This window comes from Haliotis cracherodii, unplaced genomic scaffold (assembly GCF_022045235.1).
Source record: "Haliotis cracherodii isolate W230 unplaced genomic scaffold, xgHalCrac1.p SCAF_4, whole genome shotgun sequence".
Taxonomy (NCBI): domain Eukaryota; kingdom Metazoa; phylum Mollusca; class Gastropoda; order Lepetellida; family Haliotidae; genus Haliotis; species Haliotis cracherodii.
In genome coordinates, this window is record NW_027266297.1 from 33,178,961 (window position 1) to 33,199,291 (window position 20,331).

The 20,331-nt window shown below is 39.7% G+C and overlaps 1 protein-coding gene across 1 annotated transcript in view; it reads left to right on the forward strand.

Annotated features, from left to right (window-relative positions):
- The window catches only part of LOC139480332 (trissin receptor-like), a 56,877-nt gene extending 38,081 nt beyond the window's left edge, over positions 1 to 18,796 (forward strand). The window contains exons 3-4 of the mRNA XM_071263394.1: positions 9,790 to 9,950; positions 17,576 to 18,796. Coding sequence (XP_071119495.1) covers positions 9,790 to 9,950; positions 17,576 to 18,796 — 1,382 coding nt within the window. The remainder of the gene's footprint in view (positions 1 to 9,789; positions 9,951 to 17,575) is intronic.
- Positions 18,797 to 20,331: the final 1,535 nt, after the last annotated feature.

Here is a 20,331-nt window from a genome sequence, read left to right on the forward strand (position 1 = left end):
TCTGCGGCGCCGCAATTCGCTGTGCAGAGCGTCCCCTGGGCACGCCAAAAACCTATGATCTGGGGTTCGAATCCCATTACGTTTCTATGTTTGTCGGCACGATACCCAAGGGTTTCACTGCGGTAAACTATATCACTTCGGGATTCCCTCCTTCTTTAAACTCACACGCTGTGATATATCTGATACATCGAAGCAGTGCTAACCTTACTCACTCACTTATTCACCCACTCATATGTCCAACATATCATTATTACGAACGTCAACATCAATGAAACAAATTGAAGGAGATAACATATATATCTTAGCACTGTTCTTAAGTACACACTCTTCATATAAATCTACCGAAAGCCTTCCCAATACAAAATGTATCTCGACTGTCCGCTGTCGCCTGTTTTGTAGGATCGTTGTGATTAATGATTCGCAACAGCTTCAAGAGCGACAAGAACCTCCCCCGAAACTAATTCTGAGAGACAAGATTAACACGCACTGCAGATTTCTCTGACCCTTGTCAATCAACATATGAAGTAAATCACCGTTTGAATAAAAGTAATTTTCTAAACCAACACAATCGATCTCTCATCACTCAGCAAAACGTCGGATCTAAGTGTACTTCCTGAAAAAAACGATTAGGGGTCATTTTTCATTTGCTGTGCAAATCCTTTTTTTCTTGAAGGTAGTTGGTCTGCAACCAAAACGGAACACTTTCCTCAAGGTTTCTAGCACAATCACAATCTCCTCACGGTACTCTTCAATGCTGGGGTTCTTCAAGCGTACGGAATGGAGAGCTCAAGTAAAGCCTCTAATAACAGTGATTCAAACAGTAATCTCAATGTGATCGCAGAAACTGTGATGCGCCCACTTGGCAGCTCGCTGGAACTTCATCAACGTCTTCAGAGCGTCTGGAATGATGAAGAAACTAATTAGTATGTACATGATTCTACATGGCTGTCATTCTCAATCTCAGATATCAATCATGAAAATACACCTGTCGGCTCCTTTCCTTTGTTGATTGATTGATAAATTCAAGTGTACCTGGGTCATTACATGTATTTTATCTTTCAAGGTAAAGCGTGTTTTCAAAGAACCAACGTTTTCAAAGAATTTTGCAAAGAAACATGTTATATTCTAAATACAATAGTTACTTCTTCTCGGTCATAAATAGCTGTCGTTCAATAAAGAAAACTGTTGTCATAAAAATCCATTTCCTGGCTATCTTCGTTTTTATTGAGAAACCCATTCGCTGTGAGCTAACAACTTAGAATACGTACATTTTCTATCTTGTACTTATAATTACATGCACTTTAATGCCAACATAATGTCAGAATTTACAAATTAAATATCAGTATGCACGAACCTTCGTGATTCACTATGACTAAGACGAACTCATAATCATAAGAAATCTCAACTAAAAGCAGAGTCCATTGTACGATTCCGACTATATCATGAGCATGGGTTTTCAAAATCCCACAAACAAACTTCATTCCTTGTTCCATGGGACCTCTGTCCCCAAAACGTGATGACCACAGATACAGTCACATATCTATCTTCAGAGGTTCAGGACAATATGTCAATCTCATTAAAATCAGATCTTAGTTTTCGCTATCGCTAAACAAAAATCTGAGGATATCCCATTACGGATCACGTCAGAACGACCTTTCATTCGACCTATCAACGCGTCGCTTACCAGATCATAAAAGTGACAGTCGGAATGTGTTTTCTAATCATGCAACCTCGAAAACGTTAACACGGGGTAATCCGAACGACAATTTCGGCCCGTACGACTGATTCCGTCAAAATTATCGTCTATCTCTTGCTTCTGTGGGATAAACATTGGAAGGTTGCACAGTACGTGGGAAGCACTGCCACACAATCTCAACCATAGATTTGGCATTCCGGAATGTTCGTTTCTTCAGTTTTAAAAATGTTAATGGAGAACTGAGTCAACATATTTAGCCTGAAATGGAAGTCGCCAGGTTGAAACGAGTGCCGTGAAGCTCGAGAAAGCTGCTTTCTAATTGGCTTGTGTCGACTTCTTGTTAGTCATGTCACTGGTCGGTCAAAGTTCGCGAAAGGGTCGTAACGGGATGTCTTCAGATCTTTGTTTAGCGGCAACTTAGATCTGATTTTAATGAGATTGGACAATATGTCAAAATGAATGCAAATGCCACCTGAAGAATACAATATGAGAGATGCTGTACTTCCTCTTTGATAACATCTATGTATAATTTTGGGGAAGACTTTTACGCAGGTAGTAGGCATTCCCATGGGCACCAGGTGGCCTCCTTCTTGCGGATATGGGGGCACAGGTGGCCCAGTCGTCTAAGGCGCCGCGATTCGCTGTGCAGAGTTGCGTCCCTTGGGCACGCCAGAAACCTATGATTGTGGGTTCGAATCCCGGTTCGCCCCGATTATGTTTCTAGGTTTGTCAGCACCATACCCGTGCTCGTGGGTTTCACCGAAGTGATAAACGTCTGAAACCTGAATCACTTCGGGCTTTCCTCCCACATTAAGCTGACCCGCCGCGATATAACTGGAATACTGTTAAAAGCGGCGTTAAACTAAACTCATCCACTCACTCACTCACTCTTGCGGATATGTTTCTTTATGCATAAGAATCGGAATTTCTGCTCGGATTCGCAAAGTCGAAAGAAGGCAATTTTAGCCTCATCTGTTTCATATTTAGATCTATGCAAACAAAACACGACAAGACTGTATGACAAGAGGGATGACTTCGTCTTTCCAATATGTCGAGCAATATTCATGCAGCTCCGGCCTTCGATGTTTACATTCAACAACTTCTGAGGTGTAATCGAGCATGCTACATCTAGGAAGAACACTATACGACTCAAAAGTTGTTAGATCACGGTTACCACATGACTCAGAGAAACTTTCAAAATGCTCTATGGGAGACATGTGGAGGATGTTTCCAAATTTGAGGCATCAGTGACAAAACCTATGTCCGATGCAATTCCCTATTTTGACTTGAAAGAAGAATTTACATTAACGAGGGCTACATTATGCGTCTAAAAAGTATTGTTCCCGTTATATCTGTAACAAACAATGCAATGGTGGAGGTTGTAGTGATTGTAATGTGCGCTACAGATAACATAACAACCGTCAGTTACGTCATGGACATTCGATCAAGCCTGAATTGTGTCAGTTTCCTTTCATATTTGTAGCAACATTAATGAAATATCTAACTAAGGTGGTCAATGAATGGTTTGTTTCCGTTTATTGTTTTGGTTTAACGCCACATTCAGCAATATTCAGGAAATGTTTCGAATACGATGACATGCAAGTCAGCGAGCCTGTCAGACGTCCTTACGACAAGCGTTGGTTGCTAGAAGACCGGTTCTAACTAGGATCTTAACGGGATTGTTAATGAATCATTACATCTTTTTCAAATAAGCCTCAGTTCTTGTGTCCCTCGTATTGTGTGGTTGTATATCGATCGATATTCTCTAATTAGTGCTACCTGCCACCAGTCACTTCCCTTTAAACAATTGTTATGGGTGTATCTACTACCCCTCTTTCCGCTGTTGTTCACGGACTGTTACACAAAACAAAGTAATGAACAATGTATACACATTAGTTGAGCATCATTATATCAGTATAGTACATGTACAGTTATAAAAGATAGTTATAACTGTAGTTTTAGCGCACAGTTATTACAATATATTCCGGGAAATCCATTGTTGTCTTCCATCACCGAAAAGAAACCGAACAAAAACTCAACAATTTCATTAAAAACTGTCCAAAATGTAAGGGTTGTTTTTGTTGTGAAGTAATCTTTATTCCTCGTAAAAAAACAAAGCTAAGAACATTATAGAGAATTATATATTGTTTCAAGACAAAACATTTGTTCCAAAGTGTATCAGGGAGTTCCGCTATGTCAGTTTGATGTATTGCATAATAGGTGTTGTAAATATTTATATTCGGCTATGAGAATCCATCCCCCAACAACTGAATGGGGTTAACCATTCCAGTGTTAATTTATGGAAGTCTGGGTATTTCCAGTGTGGGACAAATCCGGGAGGGGAATGATAAATGGTGATGGGGGAGGATGATACGGTCACTGTAAATGGATCTGTTAATCACTTCATTTCTTATTCATGAACATAACCGGGGAAGCTGATTGCATACAGCATTACACCTTAAAGACTTCGCAGAAAGTATTGAAACATTATGCTATATGATACAATGATACCTTATAGGTTCACGTGGCATTTTCGGGAAACAAGAACAAAGTCGCCTCGATAGTAGCCTGCCTGTGTAAGCTACCTTCATCAGTGTTTACTGTCACCTATTTTATAATGATGGCTACCATGCTCCTGAGGCGGTTGGGAAGCAGTAGTTAGGGTTTGCTCGTCACGCCGAAGGCCCTTCATGGGTACAATGTGTGAAGCCCATGTCTGGTGTCCCCCGCCGTGATGTTGCTGGAATATTGCTAAAAGCGGCGTAAAACTCACACACTCACTCAGTTTGCTCCTTGGTCATTAAGGCATCCTAAGGCACATATAACTGTGTGATTAATTTGTGATCTCAAGTTTCAGTTATCTATCACCACTTAAACTAACACAATACAAAGGTCACTTCAACTGTCTAAAATCATTATTCTAAATATAAGGAATATTGCAACGCAAATAATGGGAGGACTGAAAATTTACATATAGATGAAGACGCGTGAGTATGTTGGTTAGACCTGTCTTTCAACCGTATTTGAATTATATCATGGCGTGTCAGCTTCATATGGTGTGAAACCTCGAAGACATCTATTTGTTTTAGACACTCAAAGGGTTATAATCTGTCATTTCTCTGATTCATTCTGGCCCGCCTCAAGGATGAACTCTTCACAGTGAATTCCAGTGTCTTGGACGAATGATTAAACTGCGGTATACATGTATGTACATATATACATGAAGACATAGGTGTCCCCATTCTAATCTAAGACTTATTAAATGAGCTGCCTCTTTGTATCTCATTGAGCCAGCATTTAATGTAAATGATTTAAATTTACTCAATACGATTCAATAATGTTTTTGTCGCCGTTTATTTATGTGATGGGTTTACCCAGTAACTTAATTATTTGTATAAAAACGTAATCAATAATCAGACTATCGACATCAGTGTATAGGATCCTCGCATCCTGTTTTTTCGAGCCCGTAAGAAGTATTTCTGATAACATATTTAATAACAATCCTCTCACACTAAATTTATAGCCTTACTTTTGAGAATATTTGGTGGTGAGGTGAGGTGAAATAGGATTTAACGTCGCGTCCAAGATTATTGCATTTATACAGCCGCGTGCATGCACGTGCGTGTGGATGGGTGTGATTGTACTTGTCCGGACTAATGCCGATTTCATAGTGCTAAATCGCATGAATACCCAACTCAGACACAGTATACTGACTCCGTGCTGACCAGTCCTTGTTTTAGCCACTATAGATAGATAGATAGATAGATAGATAGATAGATAGATAGATTACCATCTTTTAACGTCTTTTGGTGTGACCCTGTACTACTAGACCACGGAGGCGGTCAACACTTCGATGGTCAAATGACCATGTCTTCAAAGTGCACAGCAAAACAAGTCGTTCAGGCGCCATCTTGTCATCGTCACGTGGTTTCCAGCCCCTCCATTACATAAAAGATTATTTAAAAAATAGTTGCACAAAAAGATCAGACACATGACATTACAAACAGGATGCTTACAAACAGCAGCCGATAAATCATTGGTGCATTCGATTGTTCTGATGCAAAATTAAGTTTGATTAAGATGTGCATTAGTGAAAAAGTAAGTAAGTTAGAGGTATGTTTTCATTACTTGTTGAATATGATACCTAGTGTAGCTTAATTTGTAACATAACTTCAGCGGCAAGTGGCGAATACATTGAGGTCTTTAGTGGGCTTTGAAGCGTCTACCGAGATTACGTGTTTATGGGCTCGAAAAGAGGTACCCGTGAATCTCGAAAACATGTGACATGGAGGTATGATATATTTATACAGTATTCAAACGATGTAGTATGTTAAAAAACTGTGGTAATTTGAACTGAGACTATTAAAATATCACTTTCAAATATAATTCCTATTGACGACATCAAGTGAAGCCGTATGTAACATGAATAATGTAACACGACTACCATCAGTTGGTATCTTTCCTTTATCGATTTTATCAAATATAATCATTAGACATACATTGTAGAGACGTCCAGCCTCACTGGGAATACCGTCTGTATTATGTTATAGATGACTTCCTGCAAGCTTGGCGATAATTCAATCGATGTATTGATTTGATATTTGTCGGAATTAGTCAGACGGTCTTTCGTGTTTTAGACATACACTACGGTCCGTTTAGCTTTGGTGTAAATGTGCCTAAGGCAATAAATTAGCTCTTTCTTTGGAACTCTTCGATGTTCTGCTCATGGTCGGAATTTATTGGCGTTTCAACAACTGCCAAGTGGCAGAACCGTTGTGAGAAGAAATACATCATAACGTTCTAACGTTGTTGTCTGTTGAGATCAAAGTATTTCACTCTTTCCAAGGGGCGGGTGTCCTGTCATTCTTTGCCCTTAAAGGCCATGAAATACACACAACTTTTATTTCACATATCTCCGCGCCAATAAATTGAACAGTTCAAGACTCCCCACGTCTGAAAACAGTGTAATGAGACCCAGCCATCACGTTTCCAAAGACTCACGTAGTAAATTCCCCTCATAGTATATTCCTTCCTGTACAATAAAGCATCACTTATTGTAAAGACGTAACATCTTAAATGCCTATGAACTCTGGAGAGTCGACGTCTCATTGGGATCTCGTATAATTAGGCAGGCAATGCTTGGTAATGTTAGAATACGCTAGTTATTAGTTGACTGTCGTTGGCATCATTGTCTGTGTCATGTCCCGTGTGCGTCCTGCAGCTCTCGGTCATAATGACATCAACTAATATTATCCCATGGAGGGCAAATTCTTTTTTTCCCATGATTTTCAAGATCTTACAAGGACTCGACATCCAACCGCCCACAATATTAGATTATACTTCTATAAAAATGTTCGTTTAAAAAAAAAACAGTAGGCGTTCAGAGAATTTAACCATGAAAGGAATCTCTACAATCCTAAATGCCAGCCTCTTTTATTAATTTCAACACATTTTCTGGATTACACCATAAACACAACAGGCAGAAAATATATAAAATATTAACATGTAAACGCTCTTAACAATTTGATATTTTTCAACAGAAAGTGTTATTTCTACAGAAAGTAGATGGGATATATCGTGGATGTCGGTTTCGACTGACTAACTCACCATGACTAAGATAATGCCATTTATTAGTACTATTTTTGTCTTGTTACATGCTGTTTACGACCGAATTCAAATGGTAATTTGTGGAGTTTCTTCGCAAACCATTAGGCAAATGGCTTTGTCACAGCAATATCTCCAGCTGTCGTGTGTTTATACGTCTAGAAATCTCGTTAGTTCTGGGATTGACGTGTGTGTACATGTGACTGATCATGAGGTCTTAGCACACTGTAATTATAGGATGCGGACGGTGGGTACCTTAATACCAATGTAAGGGTAAGTGGACGTGTGAGCTATATATGTACCTACAGTCTGTGTTCATAATTGATGATCCTCTGACTGACATTTTCCAATACAATACACAAATAGCAAATTCGAGAAGATATTATATTGATTGACATTGTGACTGTAATACAGACTTGTGGGCGCGAGTAAGCTAATCACTTACTCAGATAGAAATGATAACAACTGGTCCCCCAGTACTGGTGTACTGAATGAACTATATGCCTTTCTGAGGAGACCCTTGGGAGCCTATGTACGTTTTCATGGCTGAGTTTAGTAATTTGACAAAATCCGTATTCATAAACTGTGATTCGTCTGACATTTGGCATCGCTTTTATATTTTTTACCTTTACACTTTACAGCATATAGTGTACACCTTGTTGGTACTATACTATGAATTACACTGTGTGTTTCCATGGTGTACGTGTCCCACATCCAGACAACGTAACGACTACCCTCATGCGTAAGATCGCCGGAAACATTTTCTCCCTTAAGAGGATTTCAACCCCATTTGACAAGCACAATTACAAGGCTATTTTGTGGTCTAATGCACGTCCAAAGCCATCAATCATTGTCCTTCGCTGTCAATTTTCGACCAGAGATGAGATTATAGATACGTCAAGTTACAAAGGTTATATTGTTCAAAGACTAAAATAAGTCTGCGAAAATATGGGACACTTTGATAAACCATTAAATATTCACAAATCCCAGGCATCTTAATCTCCTTTAGGTGTAATCACTATCCAGTGGAAAACATGTCAGACGCGCTGTATGCTTTGCTAGCCACTGTAAACAGCGCAGTGACGTTTGAGACAGTGAGTCTGATGCAGGACGTGGGGTATATAACCAAGAAACGATACTTGACTACACATTCATAGGCACTGTATCTAATGACCTCCAAGATGCTGACAAACACAATCATTTACCGGGAATCTTAAATCTGATGATATACTGAACATCATGTTCTACTTCTGGACTGAGAAAGACACAGTTTAGCTCTTAAAGCATTATGTCCTTTTGCTGTCAAAACCGATGGTTACATTTTAGAACCTAATAAATGCATTTAGTCCTTACATCTATTTCATAATGAACAATGGATGAACAATATTTTCCTTACGTGGAATATGGATCGATATTACCCATCAACTATCAACCTGATTTCAGGATGCGTTTGACATTTTGATAGAACATTGGATTTCACAATGGGATTTGTCAGTTTCTAAAATTTGTTTTGATTTTCTAAAGACCGAGACGCACAGAATTTTTAAGACATTGAAGAATGGGGAGACTGTGCGACTGGTATAAATGGCTAAATCATACGCGCCGCATAATTGTGAAATGGCGTGCTCTGCGAACTATTCGATCGAATGCAGATTTAGTATATTTTCATTGACATTTGACTAGCACATTGCTGCCACGCAAAGAATTGCTTGCTTCCTTTTGGGGTTTACTTCAGGAAGGTGGGTGCCAGATATCCACTGACTTAATAAATGGGTTTTTTTCACTTCTTAATTCTGTCAGTGCTTAAAAAAAGGATTAGTGGCGTGCCCAAGTTTTGACCAAACAAGTTTAGCCAAGGCATGTTTGTTAAGCCGAATAAGTCAAATAAAAATTGATAAGCCGGTATGGCATCGTGTCGGAAGTGCTGCTATAATTACACTTAATTCGCTAATATCAGTTTATAGAAACCTACTTCCGTGTTTGAGAACACACTGATGCATAGAATTCCGGGTATAGATTAATTTAGGAATGAAACATGAGAGCCGTGAGCTACGTATTTACAGTATGCTAACATGCATCTGATTTTAAAATCCCCAAGTCAGACCAGAAGATGATGTTTTTTGTCGAATATTTTGACAAGCGTGGTTTACGTGGGGCCTTTTGATACCCGGTATTCCCACACATGTCATGTATACAATATATGAAGCGAACGTTTTTATGCTGCACGCACGCAAGCACGCAGGCACGCAGGCACGCACGCACACAATCTGATCTCGTGTCTCAAAGGGATGGCCCAATGATTCTATTTACTCACTGTTCTGCCTCAGTGTATGTCTGGTCACGCCGATTATTATCCTTGATCTGTCAGCGTCATAAAAGTGCTATTTGGTTTCACTAATATCGTAAATGTAAATATTATACGGAGCATGCTAAGACATCCTGTTCGAAGAAGTGATTATTCCCGCTCTAAACTCACGTGTTTGTTTCAGGGAATGTGACAGTACTGATCGTCATCATCAAGAACAAGAGGATGAGAACACGGACTAATTTCTTCCTGGCCAACCTAGCAGTGGCTGACTTTCTTGTAGGCATCTTGTGTATCATACCAAACCTTTCCGTCAACCTCTCACCGAAGTGGCGTCTTGGACGTGTAAGTACTATGCCAATGGTGTTTCAAAATGTCTATTTTCTTAACGTTTCGATATTTGTTACTGTACAAAATGTTGATAATACGTAATCAAAACAGGATTATAACCTCGACACACCGGAATCCATTCCAGTCATGATCCACACCGTAATAATAACGTTGGTACATGCTTCACTGTTTAACTGCCGCCGTAGAATAAGTAGAGTCTGCGAAAAGAAATCTAAATATAACTTAATATAATTTAATACAACTAATATAACTTTATATCACTCCACATAAGTAACTTTTTTGATAGGCATTTAGAAGTTGGAGTACTAAGTAAGGATAATAATTTATGGAAGAACAACTTCTTTATTACAATTAAGAGCGATGTTTCGATGTAAGGATATTCCACATAAGGAAATAAAAGCAACAACACCCTCGAACTCACTCACTCACTCAAGTCCAGATAAAACTGCTAATAATATTAATCCAGTACGCATTCAGCAATGTAAACAACAGTTAAGTGAGTGAGTGAGTGAGTTGGGTTTAACGCCGCTTTTAACAGTATTCCAGTTATATCGCGGCGGGTCAGCTTAATGTGGGAGGAAAGCCCGAAGTGATGCAGGTCTCAGACGTTTACCACTTCGGTGAAACCCACAAGCACGGGTATGGTGCTGACAAACCTAGAAACATAATCGGGGCGAACCGGGATTCGAACCCACAATCATAGGTTTCTGGCGTGCCCAAGGGACGCAACTCTGCACAGCGAATCGCGGCGCATTAGACGACTGGGCCAATCCTCCCCCCCCCCCCCCCCCCCCAACAGCTAAGACGTAACTGCTCACATTCCATACAGTAGTAGTAAAATGTTGATTGAAGTGTCATACGCACAACATGTACAATACAAAATCGATGTAAAAGGATAAAAGGTGTTTGGAGTGCGTAAAGCCAGATATTGGCTCATGAGACACTATATACAATATATATATACAATATACAATACGAAATATATAATATATATAATGTGAGATTTGGGAAATTTAGCTACGAAATCAGAAGACTCACAGGAATAAATAACAAACTCCTCGAATCAACAACGAAAGAAAAAGAAAGGATAGGTAGAGAGAGAGGTAATTTAATAATCATAGCGACGACTGTCGTCTCTTAAACATGTTAAAAAGCGTTTTTTTGGTAAATAAATCATTAAGTAAATAAATTTCTCTTCTTCGCATATCACATAAAAAATTACGGTTGTTTTCTTTATATGCACAATATAAATCATGCCGTAAATCTTCATAAAAATTGCATTGTAGTAAAACATGACATTTATCTTCCACCAAATCACAATTGCAATATTTACGTAACTTTTCCGATAGTGGTATAGGGGGCTTGGAATATCTTCCTGTCTCAACAAACAGAGGTAAAATTCCACATCTAAACTTGGCTAAAATACGGCGGTGGTCTCTATACAAAATATTTTTAACATAGAATTCAACAGAAGGTGTACACTTATATTTTCTGTAGGTACGTGACTTATTTCCATTCACATTACCGTATCATTCCAAAGCGAAGTGTGCCAATTAACTGCATCCTCTTGAAATAAAACGTTTTTAATACACCTAACACAGCGTTTAACACCCCATCTGATTTCCAGTAAGTGGGTACAATTATACTGGTTTCAAAAGGTTCATTATTTTACTATTCCAAGAAGTGGTAAAACATCCAGACCATCGGTGAATAATATTAGGCAGGCGCACTTGCTGCATAGATACATGTATGGAAAGCAATATCTTGCATTTCTCCACGCGATAATTAACTCTTGGCATCAAGTGCTGGCCGTAGCTGGGGTGTTATAAGCAAACAACAGCAGCCCTATTTTTTTGTACAGTTGTGACGTTAAGGGATACAATCAGCCTCCGGAGATATGTGTTTAGGCACTAATGCTCAGGTATAAGACCCTTTTTACAATCTAACAGCTTTTAACACTCTCCACTCGTATTTAATCATAATGACTTAGCGCTGGAAATTGATAGTGATAACGCCATAGGCTGCGTGAGAATTACAGGAGACAGTTATATCAGGTGATTTTATGTCATTACTGTGTGGATTATGGGACAGCAATTAACACTGGCGCGTATGATGTTTCTTCAGTAAGCATATGTATCGAGAAAAGTGAATTGCCTATTCTCACTCTATGATATTACAGATGTCAACATGATCATATTCAGTGTAAATGGCATAGACAATGGCATAATTTGTTTGGTCGTGTTTCATCTGTTGTTTTGAAAGCCGTTACTCATGGTGGATTTATAGCTCACTTAGAAGCCAATGCACAGACCAAAAGTGGGATTCACACTTCGTCCCCATATGGGGAATTGACGCCAGAAAGTCCCTGTAGTATGGTCAATGTAGTGCTGAAGTGAAGGAAATTAGGAGATAAACAAATTGTGTTTTCAGTGAAGGACTATGTTACCTGTAATTTTATCTGCGCCAAACTGAATTTGTAACCGAACGCGCACCTCTTCAATCAGAGGTGGTTATTGTAATTTGATACCTCTGATTTAACAATCAGAATCGAGTTATTTACACATTCGTGGCATGCATTTAAGTTGACATCCTGAAGATACACCATATACCAGCTTTTAACTCACCGACTTACTTTATTGCTAAAAAGCATTATATGAAACTGGACAGTATGAATAGTTTGTCTTATGTATTCCTTTATATGTTTACATTATGAAATATATGTGTGTGTCTTCTACAGCATTGGGATAGAACAGGAGTAGAACCTCAGTATGTGTGTCTGCACCTAATGAGAATATGTCCTAGTCAGTAGTTGAATCTTCGATACCAATGCATTTTTTGAATTATCAAATACTGATGAGTGAGTGAGTGAGTTTGTTTTTACGCCGCTTTTAGAAATATTCCAGCAACATCACGACGGGGGAAACCAGAAATGGGCTTCACGCATTGTACCCATGTTTGGAATCGAACCAGGGTCTTCGGCTTGACGAGCGAACGTTTTAACCACTAGGCTAACCGACGCCCCAAATACTGATGATACCAGGTATCACTTTCTCGTTTGAGTTATGTGAATGTGTCTTTGCCGTCAGCTGGAAAGCATCACGTCTCCGATACTAATGCAGTAATTAAACTATCAACACGGTTCAGTTTGGGAGCAGTACTTGTGAAGGCAATTTTCCCGACATCTCTAACCATCCCTTGGAGATACTGTAAATCCGATTTCAAAAGCTCGTCTATTCGTAATTGCTTTCAGTTATTACTTAAGGGAAGTCACAGCGCTGTAGAGATACTCAAAGACGTTTGTTTGAAACATCTCACCTTATCGCAATAAACCTACAAACCTTTGTTCCAGCTTCCTATCCTTCCGACATATAAGCCCAATATTCTAATGACGAAAATTATTATTATTTTACATTCCCTTTATCTATGCATAAGAAGTGTTTGAAAACTATTAAAAAAAAGTATTACAACATTTCCTAGGAAATCTTATGCTATTGAAGTTCCATTAACATTATATACACGTAAGCTTGTATTTACAGTAAACTACGGTTATAACGAACATGCATATAACGAACTGACTGATATAACGAACTTATTTTTCAGTCCCGACCATTTGTTGTATAAATGTCGTAAATATGCTTATAACGAACTACGGTTATTACGAACTAAAATTAGTGGTCCCTTCGAGTTCGTTATAACGGTGATTACTGTATTGAAACTTTTCAGTTCATAAATGAAACGATACAACTGTATGGCTATCAGTATTTGAAGGTTGAGCTTTATCAGCGCTCACGTCAAGTATTCACGATCCTCGAAATATGTAATCTTAACCACACCAGACGGTGTCCCAGGTACACGCGGCAATCTTTAGGCAGTCGAGCCAGTCAACCAATAGGTTAATGATATGCGTCGATGGGGCATGGTGTGATGAGTTCCTTCACCTCATCTCTCCACCAGAGTTGGGAATCAAAGAAACAACGGAGAAACCATATTCAGTGTCTAATCTGAATCTATACATAGATATTCAAAGTGATGGCAGTACCAAGCTGTGCGACAAAAGAGATGATTTCGATTCACCAATCGTGAATTGCCACTTCATGTCGAGTTCTATACCATCACCTCCAACTTATGGCGTCTACATGTCTGCTTAGGTCCTTTAGCATATGCACCATTAAATTTCACGGAAAGACACATTTTGCTAACAACTAAGCTTTTCAATCAAGGTTTCACCACCAAAGGCTTATTTCAATGAGTCCTGAAATGTTATGTAAACAGTCAGCGAAATATACTTAGGGACCCAGCATTTAATATTTGAGGGCATGGGGTTTTTTTTGTTGGAGACAGGATATTTGTTCGCTCTCTGCTTCAAAAACGCAGATATTTTCTGTGCAATTAGGAGCTAAACAATTTTTGGGGGGCAACAACAGATTTGTTTAAATGTTGTTTGACACCCATGTCAGCTGTTGTCCAACCACCCGATGTCTTCCTATTAATAATCGAGTATCGACCAGACAGACCAGTAAATGATAGTTTGATCAACGTCCCTCGACGTCGGTGTAAAATGACCAAGTCACTGAGTCTGACCTCCGGATTCTATTTAGTCGGGTGTGATCGCCTTTTACGAGAGATACACAGAGTCCTTGAGCGCTAACTTCTGTTTGGGGACATATCAGGAGTTATATTTTTCTTAGTTATTGAAAACGAGAGATGAGAATCGTACGTTTGTGCTATTGGTTTTGTTGTTGGTAACTACATCCCTGGAATGTTGACATGGAACACTGTAAAATAACTGTTATTAACGTTTTAATAATGGTTATCCCCGCATATAATAAATCCCATGGGGACCAGATTACGCCTATAAAAACCTATTGCTGGTTGTAAGATCCAACTTAATTACCTGCCCATTCCTATAAGTGTCCACATAAAAATATCATTACTATTTTTCCTTTCTCGCCCAATGGATTTTGTTTTTGAAGATTTCCTCTGGTGTTCACGTTTTGAATTTAAGTACAGGAATCTTATATGGTAAGGCTTCTCAACTTGTCTGGTTTCGTCTTGTCGTGCGCCGATGTCTTTGATCAGTGCTCGTTCTGTGGACAGCCTTTTTGCTGGTCCCAACTTGGTTATATACAGGCTGATGACGCAGGAGTGCCTAAGACGTGTACGATGCCGCAATCCGCCGTGCTCCTAGTTGTATCTCCCAATTGTGCAGGGATCATATGACTGCGGGGTGAATCTCAGCTTCCCCTTAATCATGATCCTTTATGTGTCAGGACAATACAGGTCGTTTCAACCAAAGTGGTGAAGCATCAGAGGACTTTACTAAACATGAATGTGAGTGAGTGCGTTGGATTTAACGCCGCTTTTAACAGTATTCCAGTTACATCACGGCGGCTTAATGTGGGAGGAAAGCCCGAAGTGATGCAGGTCTAAGACTTTACCACTTCGGTGAAACCCACGAGCACGGGCATGGTGCTGACAAACCTAGAAACATAATCGGAGCGAACCGGGATTCGAACCCACAATCATATGTTTCTGGCACGCCCAAGGGACGCAACACTGCACAGCGAATCGCGGCGCCTTAGACGACTGGACCACCCGTGCCCCCCGACTAAACATGACATGTCGCTTGTCACCTTAACTATACTATCCCAACCAATGCCTTTACACGGAGTGTTCACACCTCACTTTATGAAAAGTGTGTGAGCAGCGGGGAATAACGCTAGAGCAGGACATGCTTACCCTTTTCATGAACACCTGGTGTCATCACCGATTTTCTGTGATCCATCACAATTTTGCCTATGGAATCTGATTTTGCATATATTCCACAGTTTTGAATCTCTTCTGCCCTTAGCGTTTAGTCTAATATCTAAACGATAAGACAACACATGAGGTAAAATAATACAGCACATAGAAAATACCAGATCCAAGAAAAACATTGTCTTCAAGTTAGATGACGTTATAGGAATTATTCCTTGACATGCGTTCCCTTGTGGTATTGGTGAGCTAGAATGTGTGAGTTGGATCAATGACATCCTGACGTTTCAGTTATATTGTGAGGACCTCAACAAACACAAGTGACAAGTCGAAGATGTTTACCGTTTGGTTGAAATCCAGGAGCACAGGTATGGTGCTGACAATGACAAATACCAGGATAACAGAAGTGGGTCTTGACATGTTCAGCAACGCATCCCTGCACATGTGCCACCCTTTGTCCACCATTCCACCCTAGCCCTGATAATGAAGCATGTATTCATAATGCGTCGTAAGCACCGAAGGCATGTACACAGCTATGGTAGAGTATTTTGTGTTACACATTCAACAGACAATATCTTTGAGCCCCTACTTTCAAACAAAGTGTTAAAGACCACATAAAACCTTATTGATAACAACTTCTGGTTTATTGCATTAGCGACGTTTCGATGTAGATTCTTACATCGTTATGAGGCTGGAGTGACTACAACCAAGTGAAGAGGGGTATATATACACGATATGTTGTGATAAACATCCGATTAATAATAACAACAGGTACCAGATAACACTAAGCACACAGATAATTGGGTGAATAACAAATAGCACACAGGTAATGAAACCAGATAAGGATTAAAAGGTTATAACAGGCTGATTGGATACTAATTTAGAAGAGTCGATTGCTTGATTAGGTCGCTTGATTAGATCTTCATGGGCAGACGAGATGTAAACCATTGATCGCTGTTGATCACAGGAATTCTGTGGCTTCTGAGAGTTTTCTTTTTATTGAAGTCCTAATGTTGGGAGGTTTCACCAATGTACGAGTCACCACAATCACAATTTATCTTCAAAATCACTGCTTAGGGGTGTTGCTTGTGGGAGGGAATGTTGAGTGAAGATTGTATCGATGCCTGCTTCGTGCTTGAGGAATCTGCTGATTTAATCTGAAGTCTTCCCAATGTAGGATATGGTGATCCTGATGTGTGCGGATTCTGGTCTGGGTTTGGGCTGGAGTGTGATGGAGATGGTCCTCTTCACTAGCTTGGTTGGAGGAGACATGATGCATATGATTAAGTTCATGGTCAATGTGAAGGTTGCTGGAGCATATGCTCTTTACCCTCTTGGTCAATGTGGAGTTCATGCCAGACTGGTTATTTATTCTCTTGCATTGACAATTTATGTTTAGTGGGGTGGTTGAATGCCAATCAAACAGAAAGAAAAGGACGTTTAGAAAATGTGACCTCCTGTACAAAGTTATGATTCAATAAAATAAATTTAAATTTATCTTGTGCCTAGCTAGTGGGGTTTTATTGTTCGCGTAAAACGACTTCACGTAACCTGCCATGACACAATTTACAAGATACGTGTTGTGTGCACAGTTGTATAATCTTCAAAACTACATAGTCTAGATCATAATGTTAAATTGTAGTTGAAAAATAATGTCAAAAAGAAAAAAAAATCCGCATATAATGTTTAAAAAAATGACGGTCTACCATAACCAGCGCTTTTCATGTGCATGTGGTATGAGTCTGATTAATCAGAGATGCATACTCACTCATTAAAATCAGATCTTAGTTCTTATACAAGTTCAGTTCTATTTGTTTATGACAATTTTAAAAAGTCTAAAACGGTTATGTGTGTTCTTCTTTCAGGCAATGTGCAAGATCTATTACTTTGTCCAGAACATGAGCTACACGGCATCGATGTTATTTCTCGCCGTCATCGCCATTGAACGTTACGTCGCCATCATGCATCCCCTGCGATCACGCCAACTCTTCACCAGCGTTCGACTTCAGATAGCCCAGGTCTGCATCTGGCTAGTTGCCTCCATCTCCAATGTACAATTATTATTCATATTCGACATCCATGGAATGGGGGGATCCGACGGTACATATAGTGAATATTGTTTCCATACTGCTTCAATATTTACAATGCGAGCTCTCGCGACAGTCAACATTGTTCTTTGGTATACGGTTCCTCTAGGCGTAATGGCGATTGTGTACACTCGTATTTCGATAACATTATGGTCCACAAGTAAAAATGCTTTGGTCCAATCAAAGGAGAGCGATTCCTACAAGAAAGACAAACATGCCAGTGACAAGAAGCCTTGTTCCTGTGTTCGGCTGAATGACAGTCACAGCAGTGATCTCGACGATAAAGAAGTGACCAAGGTAACGTGTAATACAGGTGTTACGGAAAATAGTTCTTCGTCTGAGACAAGAAACGAAAAGGGTTTAAAATCAAACCTACGTAATGGAAGTACGAACAGCAGTTCCTGTCATGATGGTCGACGTTCTCCAAATAAAGTTCGATACTGTCTTCCTAACGACAAAGGCCATGCACACAAGCAGGAAAAGAATAAGACACACCTGTCAACAAGTCGGTCCCTGTCCGCATGGCAAATCCGACGTTCCACACAAGCCCGTCAATCACCCAAACTTTCCAAGCGTGATACGCCCAATTCGCTCAAGATGGAGGTGTCCACGGACATGTACAGTGAAGTGACATTTAGTGAAGACACGGACAGTATTCGGAGCCGGGTCTCGGTAAGGAGGCCTCGCAACACACGGATGAGCTCCCGGAAGGCTCTGTCCTCGAGACGTCGCGTTATTAAGCTGCTTATGGCGGTTCTTGCCACGTTTGCCATTTGCGTTCTGCCACATCACTTGCGCCTTCTCCTTCACTATTGGCAAGTATTCCCGGGACCAAATGTCAGCCTCTTGCCACCGATAACATTCATAATGCTCTATCTCAACAGTGCCTTGAATCCTCTTCTGTATTGGTTGTTTTCAGACAGCTTTCGACGGAGTTTCAAGGATACATTTTTCTGTTGCCGGAAAATGTCAAAAACTGGACGTTATACAGTCACTTAGAATATATGGACAGGTCATCATGTTTCGTACTATGTTATTAATTGAGTCATCATTTTATGAAATAACTGTCTAAACTGCTTATTCAATAGTTGCATTTCTGACGTTATTGTTTCGTGGATGAACTCCTATTTTACTCGACAGTAAGGCGAGGTCTGTGTTGCAATGTTTCATGTTCCATTGTGTTTGATGACCAGACACATCTACAAGCTGAGCCCTCGAGCTTGTTTCTTAAAATTATATTAGCTTGGATTTTAACGAATTCGTAGCATATTGTCATGTTCAGACACCAAATATACAAATGTTCTCCTGTATAGTTTCTGTACATGCTGTTGGCAACATTGGGTATTATATACGTCTGTTCTATCATGTCATGTTTTGTTTCGTATACAGACAAATCTCGTTACCCCGAACTAAATTACTTCGAATAAGCGTGTCGATAGAATTGCACGGTTGAATTATTCCCACTCGGCTCTTCTCGATCTTGGGATAAATCCGTTATTATTCGTTCGATTACCCACGTGACGTCGAGTGTTATAAAACCATGTCTTTCATTATGATACCGGTGGGGTGAAGCGAGAGAGAGAGAGTTTGTTGGTATTTTGTTTTAGACTACGATTGCGACGTGATGGGATATTGCGTACGAACGGCTAACTGTTGTATTGTTAGGTTTCGTTAAGTTTATGGTGTTTATGGTCTTTATATCATGTGTCGTGACAAAGGCAAAACACAGAGATCGTGATATTATGTGTAAAGCTGATGCAACGGTAGATTCGTGATACTCCTTTTTTTATCGTTATATATGATGTCGCGGCTGGTTTAAGAGCACACACATTTATATAGTAATCCTACAACGTACATCTTCAAATAAAGTCGCAGTAAGTATCTCCGCAACATGGTGGATCGTGACACCCTGTGAGTTTTTTCCGCACCTTATAGCATTCCCGAATCCTTGTTGTACGACTATTGTAAGTGTAGATTAAGGTACAAGAACTACAATGATGTGACGTGGGGAGGGTTGTTGCTCATGCTTTCAGTCTCGTCCAGGCTCTATTGTTGCATGTCGCCATGGAATATTGTTGACTTCGGTGTAATTCAACATTAACCCCAAATTCAAGATGTGAGTTTTACTAGACCTTCAGTAAAATATCCATAGGTATTAGATGGATGGTTTTCTGTCCCTTTTCACAATATTCCAGCAATATCGCGGAGGCGGATCCCCGAACTGGTGGGGAATCTAACCCGGGTGTTAGGCGTGACGAGCGAACGCATTAACCACAAGGCTACCCCACCGCCCAAAATGCATATATGGTAATTTCGAAAATGAACCCTAATTGAAAAATATGCAACCACATCGGTAAACTGAAATAAATTGATACTATATGCTAGCAGCTACAGATAATTCGTTGATATATTTGCGGTTGTCATATGTTACATAGAACATAATGTTGACTGACAATCAAGTGCTGCACTAAAACCGCAACTCCATGTTTTGGTTCAGTCTTAAAGTTCAGATTTTAAAAAATAACATTCTCCTT